Genomic DNA, 14,855 nt, shown 5'->3' with positions numbered 1-14,855 from the left:
GGAAGGAAGAAGTACTACATTTTTTGACTTAAGTAAAAGTTGGGTAGGGATGTGTTGTAAGGGAATGTGTCGTGGAGAAATGTGTGACCCACCTGTTGGGTAGGGATATGCAGTTGTGGAAAAAGTACTAAAACGTTTTACTTAAAAGTGTCAATAGTGCAATGTAGAAATATGTTGAAATGTTGAAAATTTACTTGAGTAAAAGTACAAAAGTATTGGTATCAAAAGTACTTCAAGTACCGCAGTAGATAGTAGTCATTATGCAGAATGTCCCGTTTCACAGGTTTTCAAATGTATACAAATATTTTGAAAGTAGCAGATCTCGACACATTGTGAGCTTGTGAGCATTGTGAGCATTGTGAGCTTGTAGATCGGCTATTTTCAAATGGCCAAAATGTATACAGAGCTGAAGTGGTTAATGTATGTTTGTTTTGTAATAATAAGATCTTAGCCTTTTGGCTAAGATCAAGTGTAGTATCTGTTCTTATCAGTTTAATATCTGATACGTCCCCTATATGTTGAAAACCCACCTCTTCAGGAAACACTAACCTTCCTCTTTGCCTTGCCAACTTGTTGTTAACTAGTTGTACGAGCTCTTGTTTTATTGTTTTATTGGATCTTGTTTATTCGATACACTTATTTGCTTTAGCTCTTGCTCATTTGATTTTCCTATTTGTCTCATCTGTTTAAGAAAGTAGGTAGCTGATATATTGCACTTTTACCTTAGCACTACGTATAGTTGCTTGTTTTAGAAAAGAATGCACTTAAGACTTCTGGAGATTAGTAGTTTCGTTCCCTACCTATGTTGAATGCACTTATTGTAAGTCGCTTTGGATAAAAGCGTCTGCTAAATGACTGTAATGTAATTACTAGTTACTAGTAACTAAAGTTGTCAAATAATTGTGGAGTAAAAGTAAAAGTTTTGCCTCTGAGATGTAATGGAGTAGAAGTACAAGTATTGAAAATTGGTAAAAGTGCCTCAACAAAGTACAATACTTGAGTAAATGTACTTTCCACCACTGTGGGTAGGGATGGGTTATGTATGAAGTTATGTAGAAATGTGTGACCCACCTGTTGAGGAGGAATGTGTTGTGTAGGAAGTTGTTATGTAGAAATGTGTGACCAACCTGTTGAGGAGGAATGTGTTGTGTAGAAATGTGTGACCCACCTGTTGGGTAGGGATGCGTTGTGTTGGAAGTTGTTATGTAGACATGTGTGACCCACCTGTTGAGGAGGAATGTGTTGTCAGAGCAGGTCAGCGCCTCCAGGAGGATTTTCTTCTCGGACACGGCGTTGGATGAATGAAACTTCATCCAGATGAACTCCCACACATCCTCATCCATCAAACTGACCCCAGTGCAGTACACGATATCCCTGACGTTAGGAGGTATCCTGAAATACAATATAATAAAATAAACATGAATCTGACCCCAGTATGGTAGACCTGTGTTCTCAAAGTGGGGTCCGGCAACCCCCAGGGGCCCTTGAGGGGGTTCCAATGGGTCCCAGCAAAATCGATCAAAATCAGTTTAACCAATATCCAAAACACACTGGCTAAGGAGCTTATTGGACATTGCCTATCTGGAACTGTCGTCGGCAAGGAAACCATGCTCAACAGAGCACAATTTCACTGTGGACAAACCTGATATCGTATCTGAGAGACCTGCTGACTCGATGATGCAGTATAAGTTGGTGGAAGGAGGGAGAGGTGGGAAGGGATGGGGGCGGGGGGGTGTATGAAGGGTGGGAAAAGGGAGAAGGGTGGGGGATACTGAGTTCAGTGATGTTGGTTTTGTATTTTGAATGCTTATTTGATTTTATGTGAAAATCATTAAAAATGTAATAACAAAAGAAAATCTGTTTAAACACTTTAACCATAATTTTATACTTCAGCTCTTGCATTCTAAATTATTAGGGGGCCAAGCACGCAGTATGTAGGCACACTTTTGTATTTGTTAGGTTTATTCTTCTTCCGCCGTTTTTTGCTGTTCAGGCTTAACCGAGGGCTAAGCCAAACGGTGATGACACAAAATTCACAACCATTGGCCAAAGAGTGGCGCTATAACAATCAATTGAAAATTCAACAAGCAGCAAATCACGTGATTGCAAAAAAAACTGCCCGTTCACTTCCTTGTTATTTGATTTGGAAAAATGCCTTTTTCTCTGCTTCTGTTGCTTTTTGGAGAAAACAACCTACAGTCAACTGCCCACCACTATGGAACGGATTATCGTGGCGGCACGCTAACCCCCCCCCCCCCCGGATCGGAGGATCGATCATACTGGGGATATATATTTTATGATTTTTCAAAGGTTAGTGAAAACGCTGGCAGTGGCTTGGCAAATTATGTTTTATTTCTGGCAGTCAAAGAGTTGAAATGGAATGGCGTTTTGACAGTATTTATAAAACAAATTGTGACATATGTCCTAGTGAAACAGAGGCATGGTGCATAGCAGGAGGCAAAACGTTATACTTTTCAGCAAACTTAAACAGGGCTGAGAGGACGCCTGGGAAACAGGTTCGAATCCAAGCCTGCCTAACCCTCTGGCTAAAAATAGTGATGAAAAGCTATAGCCTAATTAGAATACTACAATTGTTTCTGTTGTGCAGATGAAGCAGAGAAATTGGCAACAAGAGTTTTAAATCTGCCATTATAAACAACATAATAAAGACACACATTTTCATATCCACAATCCCTCAGAACTCTGCTCAGCTGTTTCCCTAAGCTCATTTGTTAATTGCATGGTCTTCTTTCTCTCAAGTTCAGTCTATTATTTTATATGGCTTATTGCACATACTGCATAATACTTTTGTTGCATATTGCATTGCTTGGTCCCCATATTGCTGCTTGCAGCTATATTTTATTATTATCATCTTTATTATTATTTTTCTTAATGTGGAATCATTTTTGAAAAATCTTCTCTTATGAGGATCCTTTCCCTTCCACAAAATCATTTTACATGGGGTTCCACTGCAGTAGTAACAAAATAAAATAAATATGAATCTGAGTTGTGCTAGAGTAGCATGAGTAATACAGTTGAGGTCGGTAGCGAGCAGGCAGCAGAGTAGGTCGAGTTTTAGTGAGTTCTGTCATCATTTAATTTATAAACTACTTCTCAGTACTCCACACCCACAAGAAGACGCAGACACATTTTCTACGTTTGTTATTTATGCTTCTCTGCTTGCATGTCTGCTTACCAATATATATATATATTTAAGCCCTCTGTCACTGATAATATTTTTCTTTGCTTTAGCAGCTTGCCAGACTTATTATTAGTCTGTGCACGAAAGCTATCGCTGGTCTCAACTGGAACAGAGCATAAGACAGTGTCGCACACACAAATATCCGATCTACAAGCTCACACAATGCATTGCGGATGTGTCACGTTGTAAACTTCCAACCAGAATTTTGTGAGCCGACCGTGTCGTGCTTAACGAACCCGGCGTAATCTAACAGACCATTTTCTTAATAAAGTTTAGTTTAGTTTTAGCTTAGTTTAGTATCTAGAATAAGTAGCCGTAGCTGTAGCTGTAATAAGCCTAATAATCCTGTCATTATCGAGAAATAAACCCCTCCGCTTCGCGTTGGGGTCAAATCACCCTTTCGGGGTTAAGCACTTGAAAGGCTCACAACGCGTCACATTGCGATACGCTGTGACCTTGTAAATCTGCCATTTCTGGCGAACATCAGACCAAGTGCGGTTGCAACGTTGGCCGTTTTTCATTCAGAGTAGAGGGTTTAACTGGTTCAGCTACAGCTGCTAGACACCGGGGATACAAGGAGGACAGATGAGAAATCATCTGCAACGTGCCACCTCATGTCTGACAGACGAGGGAGGAAGGATTTGTAGATGGAAGGCTCGGTGTGGATGGTTGCCCACACCCATACAATGCCCACAGCCCTCCAGTGATGCAGGCACTGTGCCAGGAGCTCCAGCAGAGAAAACAGATGGTCCACCTTACGCCCACCGCACCAACACACACCAGCGAACAACAGCGCACACAACACACAAGCAACAGCACACACACACACACACACACACACACACACACACACACACACACACACACACAAACTCCAGCTGGATAATAATGGCTCATTTTTTACAGCTGTGCACATCCTTTATGCCGTCTCCTTATGTCTACTCAGTTTTTGTGGGCTCATATTTTAGAGCTGTTTTGGCTGCAATTAGATGGCAGTGTTCAGATTTTTTTGTCTTTGTTTATTCAGGGTTAGGATTTAGGTTAAGTACGTACAATTTTATTTTATTTAGTCACCAATGTACTCCCCCCCATCAATAAATGTCATTACATGATTGAGTTCTCTGCCGATACTTCTCAGCCTGTGAGAGTATACTCTTCTAGACTGTAAGCTATGTTGTGGCTGTTAAGGCTCCTGCATGCTACCAAATGAGGTGATCACCCTATCACCTTTTAGGCGATAGGGTGATCACCGAAACAGTGGTTTGGATACTAGGCGCTCATAGTCGGGGTGATGTCCTTTAGGTTTGACCCCGACTCCCTCTGGTTCAGATGCGATCTCTCTCTCTCCCCCCCGACCCCCCCCCCCCCTCTGCCCTCGAGCGAGCCAGTGGTGATAGGGTGATGCCCGGTCAGTAAAAACAGAGAGATGTGTCAGGGTGAGCGGTAGTCACCTTATCACCGCGGCTCAGTGACATCATGTTGTAGTTTTCAAACCACCGCGGTGATAAGGTGTGACCACCGAAAATGGTAGCATGCGCCCCCCTTTAGGTTGGACACCTTGTTGAAAATAGAAACATAAAACAGTTGAAATATGGAGATACAAGGTTTCTGCCAAACAGTGACGACATGAGGTTTATACAGTACTAGGCGCCTGTTGGGATCCCCTCGGGTTATGCACCACTTCAGACTTGCGTTGGCGTGGACCTGAGGGGGTGCCGTGCCCCAGTGTGCGTGTGTGTGTGTAAGTGTGCGTGTGCGTGTATGTGCGTGTGTGTGCGTGTGTGTGTGTGTGTGTGTGCACACGTGCGGATGCGTGTGTGTGTGTGACAGTGCGCACGTGTGCGTGCGTGTGTGTGTTTATGTAGGCCTATGAGTGTATGTGCGTGTGTGAGTGCATACCTGTTTTTGTTACTGGAGATCCATTCAGATATTTGAGCGACAGCCTGGCGATGACAATGTTTGTTCCCAAAGCTACAAGCCAACATTATAACCTCCCTCTGTAACTCACTGACAGACACACACACACACACACACACACACACACACACACACACACACACACACACACACACACACACACACACACACACACACACACACACACACACACACACACACACACACACACAAAAGAAACAGCGATTTAAAATGACTTTTCTCTTCCAGTCAATAGTCATACAGTACATAACTTAGTTACTATCCACCACTGCATCTCAAGGTGTAATGAAGTTATTCCAACTATGTATGCATCAGATATCAGATCTGTACGTACTCCATCTGGTAGGACGCCTGCATGATGTTTGCTTCGTTGCTGGGCGTGTTGCTGGGCGTGTTGCTAGGCGCGTTGCTAGGCCAACCCATCTTGTGGTACTGACTGGCGACCTGCTTCAACACATAGTCCTGTAACACACATGCATACATGCACACGCACGCGCACACGTACAATTATTTGATAAAATACATTTCAAATTTATTATGGTGTTGCACTGTTGGGTTGAAACGTTTCAGGAAATGGCTAAAATAGTCTGGTTCACTATGTAATTTTGTTGGATTTTTTTTGAAGATTTGCAAAACTATACATTTTTGGAAAGGTTATTGTCTAAGGAATCAGAAAATCAATGTTTCCATTTGCCCAGATGTGTATATGGCGGCCATATTGGCAATTACAAAATGGCCACCCTAAAATGTATGTTTTTTTTATATCTCTGCCTCTAAATAAGCTGGAACATTGATTTTAACTGCTAAACCTACATTTTCAGGGTCAAGGAATCCAATGGTGCAAGTTATTATTTCATTTTTTTGTATCATCCCATTGACATAATCCACCATATGGGTAAAGAACAGCACAGCCCAGGCAGTCAGTCATATACTAACTGTTCTTTTTATTTATTTTAACTGTGAACTTTGGATGTTTGTGTAACCATATTAAACATCATGACATGTGTAATCATAGACATGCCATCCACCAGTGCTATCTTCCGACTTGGCTGATCAGTAGATGTGGGGTCTGTAAATCCTGTATCAGTTGAATCTTGGTGGGTAGAACTTCCAGTTTGAGGTGGCTGGTCTTCATGGGCCATGTCTTCTTTTGTCAGCTTCTCAAGTTGATGGATTAACTTGGACTTGTCATGGCATGGCAGAATTGTTCCATCAGGAGCAAACAGTGCCCGTGGTGTCAGAGTGAATTCATAGTTTCCTATGGCCTCTTTCTACCCACCAATATTCAACTGATACAGGATTTACAGACCCCACATCTACTGATCAGCCAAGTCGGAAGATAGCACTGGTGGATGGCATGGTGCTTGTGCAGAAGCTGAGCAAAAAAACTGCGACTGTAGTGACAGTCAAGGATCTGAGTGGCTGCTTCAATGACAGACTGATGCAACTAACACGAGATTATGATGAAATCATCCTCGTGTTGGACCCATACAGGGCAGATTTTCTGAAGAGTGCAACCAGAGATAAACGAAGACAAAAGGAAAAGCTTCTATTCAGTATCAAGTCAGAGATGACACCAACATTAAACACATCCCGATGAGCAGGTTCCTCTCCCATGACAAGACGAAGGCTGATCTGGCTGACTAACTACAAGTTCGTAGATCTGCTATTTTTGCTACTTTTAAATTTGACATCGGACATATGAGGTTTCCATCGAACAGCAACGATATAAGTCTACATGGCTCTATGTTAAACCGTTTTAGTCACGGACAGACATAGCAGCAGGCAGGCAGGCAGGCAGGCAGGCAGGCAGGCAGGCAGGCAGGCAGGCAGGCAGGCAGGCAGGCAGGCAAGCAGGCAGGCAGACAGACAGACAGACAGACAGACAGGCAGACAGACAGGCAGGCAGGCAGGCAGGCAGGCAGGCAGGCAGGCAGGCAGGCAGGCAGGCAGGCAGGCAGGCAGGCAGGCAGGCAGGCAGGCAGACAGGCAGACAGACAGACAGACAGGCAGGCAGGCAGGCAGACAGACAGGCAGGCAGGCAGATCTTACACTAAACAGGTTATAGTCCTGCGTGCGGTCCAGCAGTTTGTCCAGGTGGTATAGAGATCTGCTGGCAGCGTGCCAGGGCAGGAAGCTGGGCTCCTGGGGAAGATAGCAGATCATCTGCAACGGGATGGACTGAGGCAGGTACCCAGCCCTGAGAGAGAGAGAGAGAGAGAGAGAGAGAGAGAGAGAGAGAGAGAGAGAGAGTGAGAGTGAGAGTGAGAGTGAGAGAGAGGGAGAGGGAGAGGGAGAGAGATTATTGTAACGGTAGTATGGGTATAATAATAATAGTAGTAGTAGTAGTAGCCTAAAAATGTAATTACAGATTTGGCTTGTGTAGATTTGGCGTGTGTGCGTGCGTGCATGCGTGCAGGTCTTGTTCTGCATAATGTGCTGCATAATAAACTATAATATACTGAATAATAAACATTATAAGTGTGCATAATATAATCAGCAAACATTGTGTCCTAATGAAGGCAATATAACCTGTCTGCTAACCTCCTAACACTGCTGTTTTGGTGTGTGTGTGCATGCGCGTGGGTGTGTGTGCGTGTGCGTGTGCGTGTGCGTGCGCGTGCGCGTGCGCGTGCGTGTGCGTGTGCGTGTGCGTGTGTGTGTGTGTGTGTGTGTGTGTGTGTGTGTGCGTGTGCATGTGTGTGTCCTTGGGGGGGGTTCCAGGGGGGTCCCATGCAAAATGTGTTAATATAGCATCACAATCAGTTTTTCACCATTTTAACCCTGTTATGATTCAGCTATTCATAAATGGCAGATCTGCTATCTTCTCTTATTGGGGGATGCTGGCACAAAATCTTTTCAGATGGGGATCCATGGCCAAATACATACAAATATCATATAATTATGGTATATTCAACGGCCTATAACAAGCGAACGGGGGGATTTTTTGCGGAAGCACGGTGAAACCCTCTGTGTTTAGTTACGATCAGGAGCTCGATCATACTGGAGATAAATATTCTGTGACTAGTTGAAAGGTAAGGAAAACGCAGATTTTTGCTGGCACTGGTGTAGCAAACTATGTGTTATTTCTGGCAGTCAATGACTTAAAATGCAACATTGTTTCCTCACTCAACAGTAAACAAACCAACAGTTTAAGTGTATGTAAGGGTATCTGCACATTTCTAAAGTTACAATTTAATGACTGATAAGACCTTTTTAATACCAAATTGGCCAAATTGTCAAATATCACATATTGAAAGAGGCAAACATTGTGAAAATAGCCGATCTACAAGCTCACAACGCCTCGCACTCACGGTGCGAGGCGTTGTGAGCTTACTGTAGATCGGCTATTTTCACAATATTTATCTGTGGAACCGAGTCAAACTAAATGTATTGCCTACAATTCCAAGTGCTTGTCAGGGTGGAGGGTACCCAGTTCAAGGTCGCGGCCCACCAAAAGTTTGGGGGATTTTTGAACCCTTGTTATAGGGCATCGTTCTAGTATCTAACTTGGATACTGGCCCAGCTGTATCACCTTAAGCCTGGTATGCCTGCTGTGTTCATAGATCTGTTGAACTGCACCTGCTATCGGGAGCTTCCTTATGTTTCTGCTCTATTCACCTGCCAGGACACTCGCCCTTTATTCCTCCTCTCCATTTTCACTCTCCATCTCTTTTCTTCTCTCTCTTTCTCTCTCTCTCTCTCTATCTCTCTCTCTCTCTCTCTCTCTCTCTCTCTCTCTCTCTCTCTCTCTGAAAGTGTAAAATACACATGTGAAATGTCATCCAGGTAGGCTATTTTATATCACACAAACACACATGCAGGCTCGTGCACACACACACACACACACACACACACACACACGCACACACGCACACAGACACACGTCACGCACATTAACTCACACACATCTCAAAGTGCCATCTGTTCACTGACTTTCACGCACGCAGGCACACGCACACTCACACGCACACACACGCACACACACACACACACACACACACACACGCACGCACGCACACACACACACACACACACACACACACACACACACACACACACACACACACACACACACACACACACACACACACACACACACACACACACACACACACACACACACACACACACACACACACACATACACACCCCCACACACACACACACACACACACACACACACACACACACACATACACACCCCCACACACACACACACACACACACACACACACACAGTCACCTTGTCTTTTGTCTTTTTTTTTGTGCGGAACGTGATACATTTTTAATGTCGAAATAATTTATACAAACACAAATACAGAATACACACACACACACACACACACACACACACACACGCACACGCACACGCACACGCACACGCACACGCACACGCACACACTTCAGCTATCATTATATTATGGCAGGATATGATAAATGTTTAATATGCCCATATCATGTTTCTGCAAATAGACACGCACACGCACACGCACATGCCATCTCAGAGTATCAGCAGGTAATGCATAATTGATTAGGGCAAATGTTTCACATGGTGTGTGCGTGTGTGTGTGTGTGTGTGTGTGTGTGTGTGTGTGTGTGTGTGTGTGTGTGTGTGTGTGTGTGTGTGTGTGTGTGTGTGTGTGTGTGTGTGTGTGTGTGTACAGCTGTTAATAATATCACATTATCATTATCATCCACATACAATTTTACACACATTCAGTTTATTGTCCCAACCTGCGCTGTGGGTTATTTGGTAATTATTTTACTTAAATAAAAGTAGCAAAACCTCTGTAAAGTTCCAAATTTGACAAACAAAAAAATAGACCTTCGCCTTCACATACAAAAGGGCTTAAGTAGTCAATATACAGTATGTTTTGTATTCATAATCTAGATCTGCCAAACAATAACTAAAGCTGTCAAATAATGATAAAGTCAGTAAGCCTTGCTGCGCCATGTGGCCCATAGGGCAGGAGCCTATCTCCTGTTTCTGTAGTGACGCGGCTTGACGCACAAGTACATCCCCACAGGCATGATGTCCATGCATGTACACCCCCTGGCAGTGGTGGAAGAAGTACTCAGATATTTTACTTAAGTAAAAGTAGCAATACCACAATATAAAAATAGTTACAAGTGAAAGGCCTGTGTTCAAAATGTTACTTGAGTAAAAGTACAAAAGTATTGGCATTGAAATATACTTAAAGTACCAAAAGTAAAAGTACTCATTGTGCAGAATGTCCCATTTCACAAGTTCATAATGTATAGAAATCTTTTGAAAATAGCAGATCTACAAGCTCACAATGCGACGCATTGTGAGCTTATAGAGCGGCTATTTTCAAATGGCCGAAATATATATAGGGCTGAAGTGGTTAATGTATGGTTTGTGATAATAATCTATACATCTACAAAGTAACTAGTAACTAAAGCTGTCAAATAATTGTAGTGGAGTAAAAGTACAATATTTGCCTCTGAGAAGTAGTGGAGTAGAAGTAAAAGTATTGAAAATGGGAAATACTCCAGTAAAGTAAAAAAAATCCTCAAAAGTGTACTTGAGTAAATGTACACACCCTGGGCCTGGACATGACGCTAGTACAGTATGTCACATGATGTACACCCCAACATGCCGCTATAGTGTGTCACAAGGACCTTTGATGCTGAGTGCCAAGCAGGGAGGCATTGGGTCCCATCTTTATAGGCTTTGGTGTGACCTGGGCGGGGGGATTGAACCCTGACCTCCAGATTTCAGGGCACACTCTAACCCATACATGGGCCACATGCGGCCCCCACCTTCACTTAATGTGGCCCGCAGGTTGATATCGGATTACTGATATATTATTGATTTCAGCTGTTACGATTGCAAACATGCTCCAGCATAACCTGCTTTAATTACTTCAGTCTATTTTAGTAGCTTAATGACTAGTATTAAAATTCTATTGTCTTTTTTATGTCCAAGTCCAATGTATTTGTATTTAAGTTCAAAAAGTTAACATAAGTATAACTGAATGCATTTGAAATTAAATAAAAATGCTACTTTCGATTCGAATAAAAAAATAGCAGATCTACAGTACAAGCTCAAAATGTGTCGCAGTGCTTTGTGTTTTGAGCTTGTAGATCGGCTATTTTTGCTACTTTTGTGTGACATAAAATGGCGAAGTACGGCATTTCATTTACGAAAAAAGTTAAAAATATGGATATAAGAGGTGTCTGCCCGACAGTATAAGCAATGTGGCCCTCTGGAGTAAGTGTGGAAATATAGTGGCCCTCTCCATCATCAAAGTTGCCAACCCCTGCTCTAACCACGAGGCCACTGAGCCGGCAAAATAATTACAGTGAAAAAGTATTAAATAAAAGTAAGGTCCAGGTATTCCTGATGAAGATCCATCTGTGATTGAAACGTTGAATTGCAATAAACAGTAGGAGCTTATTTGGCCAGTGTGCGGACCTTACTTTTATTTTATGCATTGTTGTTTGTGCTGCACCTGGCAGTGGAGTAAAAAGTACCATATTTGTTGCAGATATACAAGCTCATAGCACGGCACGGCAGTGCCTCGCTATGAGCTTGTAGATCTGCAATTTTAGAAAAAATCGTGAAAATGTGTGCAAATCTTATATATATATATATATATATATATTTTTTTTTAAGCAATTTTTTTTACTCATATCTTTGCTTCTGGGGTGGGGGGGGGGGGGGGCTGGAACAACATATTTTGAGATTGGGGTCCGCGGCCAAATACATATAATTTTTGGGGGTCCTTGAAAAAATAAAGTTTTGAGAACCACTCGAAAAACTGTTAGGATTTAGAAGACATTTTGTAGAATGCCCCAGAAGCAAAAATTGGAGTTTGAAATGTTCAAAAAAAAATTCAAAATTTTCAGTTAAGTAATAGTGTACCTCAAAATTGTACTCCGGTACACGTACAGTACTTCATCTAAACCCCATCTATGTTGACAGTCTCTCCTCCAAAAGCCTCCAAGCTCCATGCGTCTCTGAAATCCTCCCAGACGGGCGAACGTGTCTCCCAGCAGCCGCGAGGGAATGGCTCAAAACCGCCTAATCAGATGACCTCCTCCCTCACTTCATTCACTGCCGTCTGCCATATCTCCCTCTCATTATCCACTGCCTAAGTCCACTACGGTCCCCTTTATCGTCCTCTCTCTCTCTATTTCTCCGTCCCTGTCCCTCTCTCTCTCTCTCTCTCTCTCTCTCTCTCTCTCTCTCTCTCTCTCTCTCTCTCCTCTCTCTCTCTCTCTCTCTCTCTCTCTCTCTCTCTCTCTCTCTCTCTCTCTCTCTCTCGTCGTCTGTCCTCTAAGCCTGGGAGCTTTTCTCTCCATCCCTCTCCATCATTTGACTAACAACTGTTTTTCTGGATCGGGGCCCACTTGAAAATCTCGAAATCGTTTTGCGGCCCACCCATCTGTGGTCAGATGGTCAGGTGGTCAGGTGGGGGGATCATGTGCGTTTACTTACGTTTATTTGAACGATCAATCAAGAATTGATTGTGTTTTGGCTTGGATCAATGGAACTAACATTATATTTTTGCTTGACGAACAGAACCTTCTCCATTGAACTCAGAACCGCCATGAGCTGCCATGTTCTTTTCTGTTGCCCTATTACTTTGAATGGTGTCCATGTGCCCTACGTATACTGTACGTTCCTATCTATCTGTATCCCCAACATTATATGTCTTAAGTGCATTCTCCTCTAAAACCAGCAACTAAGAGTATACCTAGCGCTAAGGTAAAAGTGCAATATATCAGCTACCTTCTTTCTTAAACAGATGAGACAAATAGGACAATCAAATGAACAAGAGCTAAAACAAATAGGTGTATCAAATAAACAAGATCCAATAAAACAAGAGCTCGTACAAATAATTGGCAGCAAGTAGGCAAGGCTAAGAGGAAGGGTCAGGGTAGTGTTTCCTGAAGAGGTGGGTTTTCAGCCTGCGGCTTATACTGTAAGCTAGGGTGAAAATGGAAGAAGTGCTCCTTTAGCTTTGAATTATTTAGGTTTGTTTCTGATTTATTTTGATTTGATTAAAATAACCTCTCGGGTCATCTGGGAAAGGTCTGCTTTCTGTTAGTTTTCAAGCATCTGGAACCAATTCCCAGATGACAAAAACTGCACATCTGCCAACACTCTTTGTACTTTGAAATCAAAGCTAACAACCTTTGTTTGCCGCTGCCTTTCAGGTTTTTCTCTCTCTCTCTCTCTCTCCTCTCTCTCTCTTCTCTCTCTCATCTCTCTCTCTCTCTCTCTCTCTCTCTCTCTCTCTCTCTCTCTCTCTCTCTCTCTCTCTCTCTCTCTCTCTCTCTCTCTCTCTCTCTCGCACTGTAGTTTTATCTTTAAATGTTTTACTTGTTTTGCTTTTATTGTGTCCTAATGCCCTTTTATAATGTGTTTCCTTTGCTTGATGTTTTTGTTGTTGTAAAGCACATTGAATTCCCTTGTTGTTGAAATGTGTTATACAAAATAATCTATCTTTCCTCGCCTTAACTCGCTCTTTTGTCCACACATTGTGTCAGACTGCTGTTTGTCCTTCAACACAGGTACATGGATGTGGAGGGACGTTTCACCCTCCGCCTGCCTTCAGTCGCAAAGGGCTCCGATATCAGCGTGAGTCTGTTTGCTATATTTATACTCTCTCTCGCTCCCTTTCATAGAAGCCTCTTGTCGCGGTCGGCTGGAAACCGTGTATGTCCAAAACGGGTACGTTTCAGGAAGGGGGGGGGGGACCTGTGACTTCCAATTGATCCAATTTAGTTATTTAGTCACAAGCTCTGGTTAATATTGCCTGTTCAACATTTTATAAAATCCACTTAAAGGGATAGTTCACCCAAAAGAAATATGTTTTCCTATCGATTAGTCACCCCATGGTGACTTGAATTCATGAATATTTTCTTTTTTTTTGTCCTATTCCTAGCCAATGATGACTGATTGCGGTTCCGGTAGGAAACACAAATAGTCTCCTTTGTGTCTCCTACCGAAACCGCTGCCTACACAAAGAGTCTCCTTTGTGTCTCCTACCGAAACCGCTGCCTACCGGTCCGCTGGTCATCAAATTATTGGCTTAGGAATGTGACAAATACCCCAAAATATCCATGAATTCAATGGGGGTGACTAATCGATCGAAAATGTTTTTGGGTGTTTTTGGGTGAACTATCCCTTTAACCACTTTCACGTTCACTTTCAAAGTATGCATTTTTTTTTTAAGCGAAAATAGCAGATGTACAATGCGACACATTGTGAACTTGTAAAATCATGTTCGCTATATTTTTGTGCGAAAACAACATGCACCATGATGTAGCGCATTCATTTATGAGAAAACCAAAAAAAAAAGAAATACGGAGATACAAGGTTTTGGCCCCGACAGCCACGATTATGCGGTGCTCATCCCAGCCTCTTGGTGGGAATATCACCTTGCCCTCTCTTCCATCCCATCCATGTGTGTAGAAGTCAGCCGGTCGAGGTACGTATTCCCTTCTTTCAGGCAGTGGTGGAAAAAGTACTCAATTGCTTTACTTAAGTAAAACTATCAATACTGCAATGTAGATATACTCTTACGTCACAAGGAAAAGTCCGGAATTCAAAATTTACTTGGGGAAAAAAGTGCAAAAGTATTGGTGTCAAGATGTACTTAAAGTACCAAGGGTAGAAAGTAGTCATTATGCAGACTGTCCCATTTAAAGTTTTCAAATGTATACAAATGTTTTGAAA

At 42.7% G+C, this 14,855-nt stretch overlaps 1 protein-coding gene across 1 annotated transcript in view; it reads right to left on the bottom strand.

The window, feature by feature from the left end:
* The window catches only part of LOC308079979 (thyrotropin-releasing hormone-degrading ectoenzyme-like), a 206,088-nt gene that overhangs the window by 8,365 nt on the left and 182,868 nt on the right, over positions 1-14,855 (bottom strand). Inside the window, exons 15-18 of the mRNA XM_080421657.1 lie at positions 7,193-7,340; positions 5,475-5,602; positions 5,102-5,209; positions 1,225-1,392 (exon numbers count right to left, since the gene is read on the bottom strand). Of these exons, the coding sequence (XP_080277783.1) occupies positions 1,225-1,392; positions 5,102-5,209; positions 5,475-5,602; positions 7,193-7,340 (552 nt within the window). The remainder of the gene's footprint in view (positions 1-1,224; positions 1,393-5,101; positions 5,210-5,474; positions 5,603-7,192; positions 7,341-14,855) is intronic.

This window comes from Gymnoscopelus braueri (genome assembly GCF_963280865.1).
Source record: "Gymnoscopelus braueri genome assembly, chromosome: 23".
Classification (NCBI taxonomy): domain Eukaryota; kingdom Metazoa; phylum Chordata; class Actinopteri; order Myctophiformes; family Myctophidae; genus Gymnoscopelus; species Gymnoscopelus braueri.
Note: the sequence above shows the minus strand (reverse complement) of the source record. Positions and strands in the feature narration are given on the sequence as shown.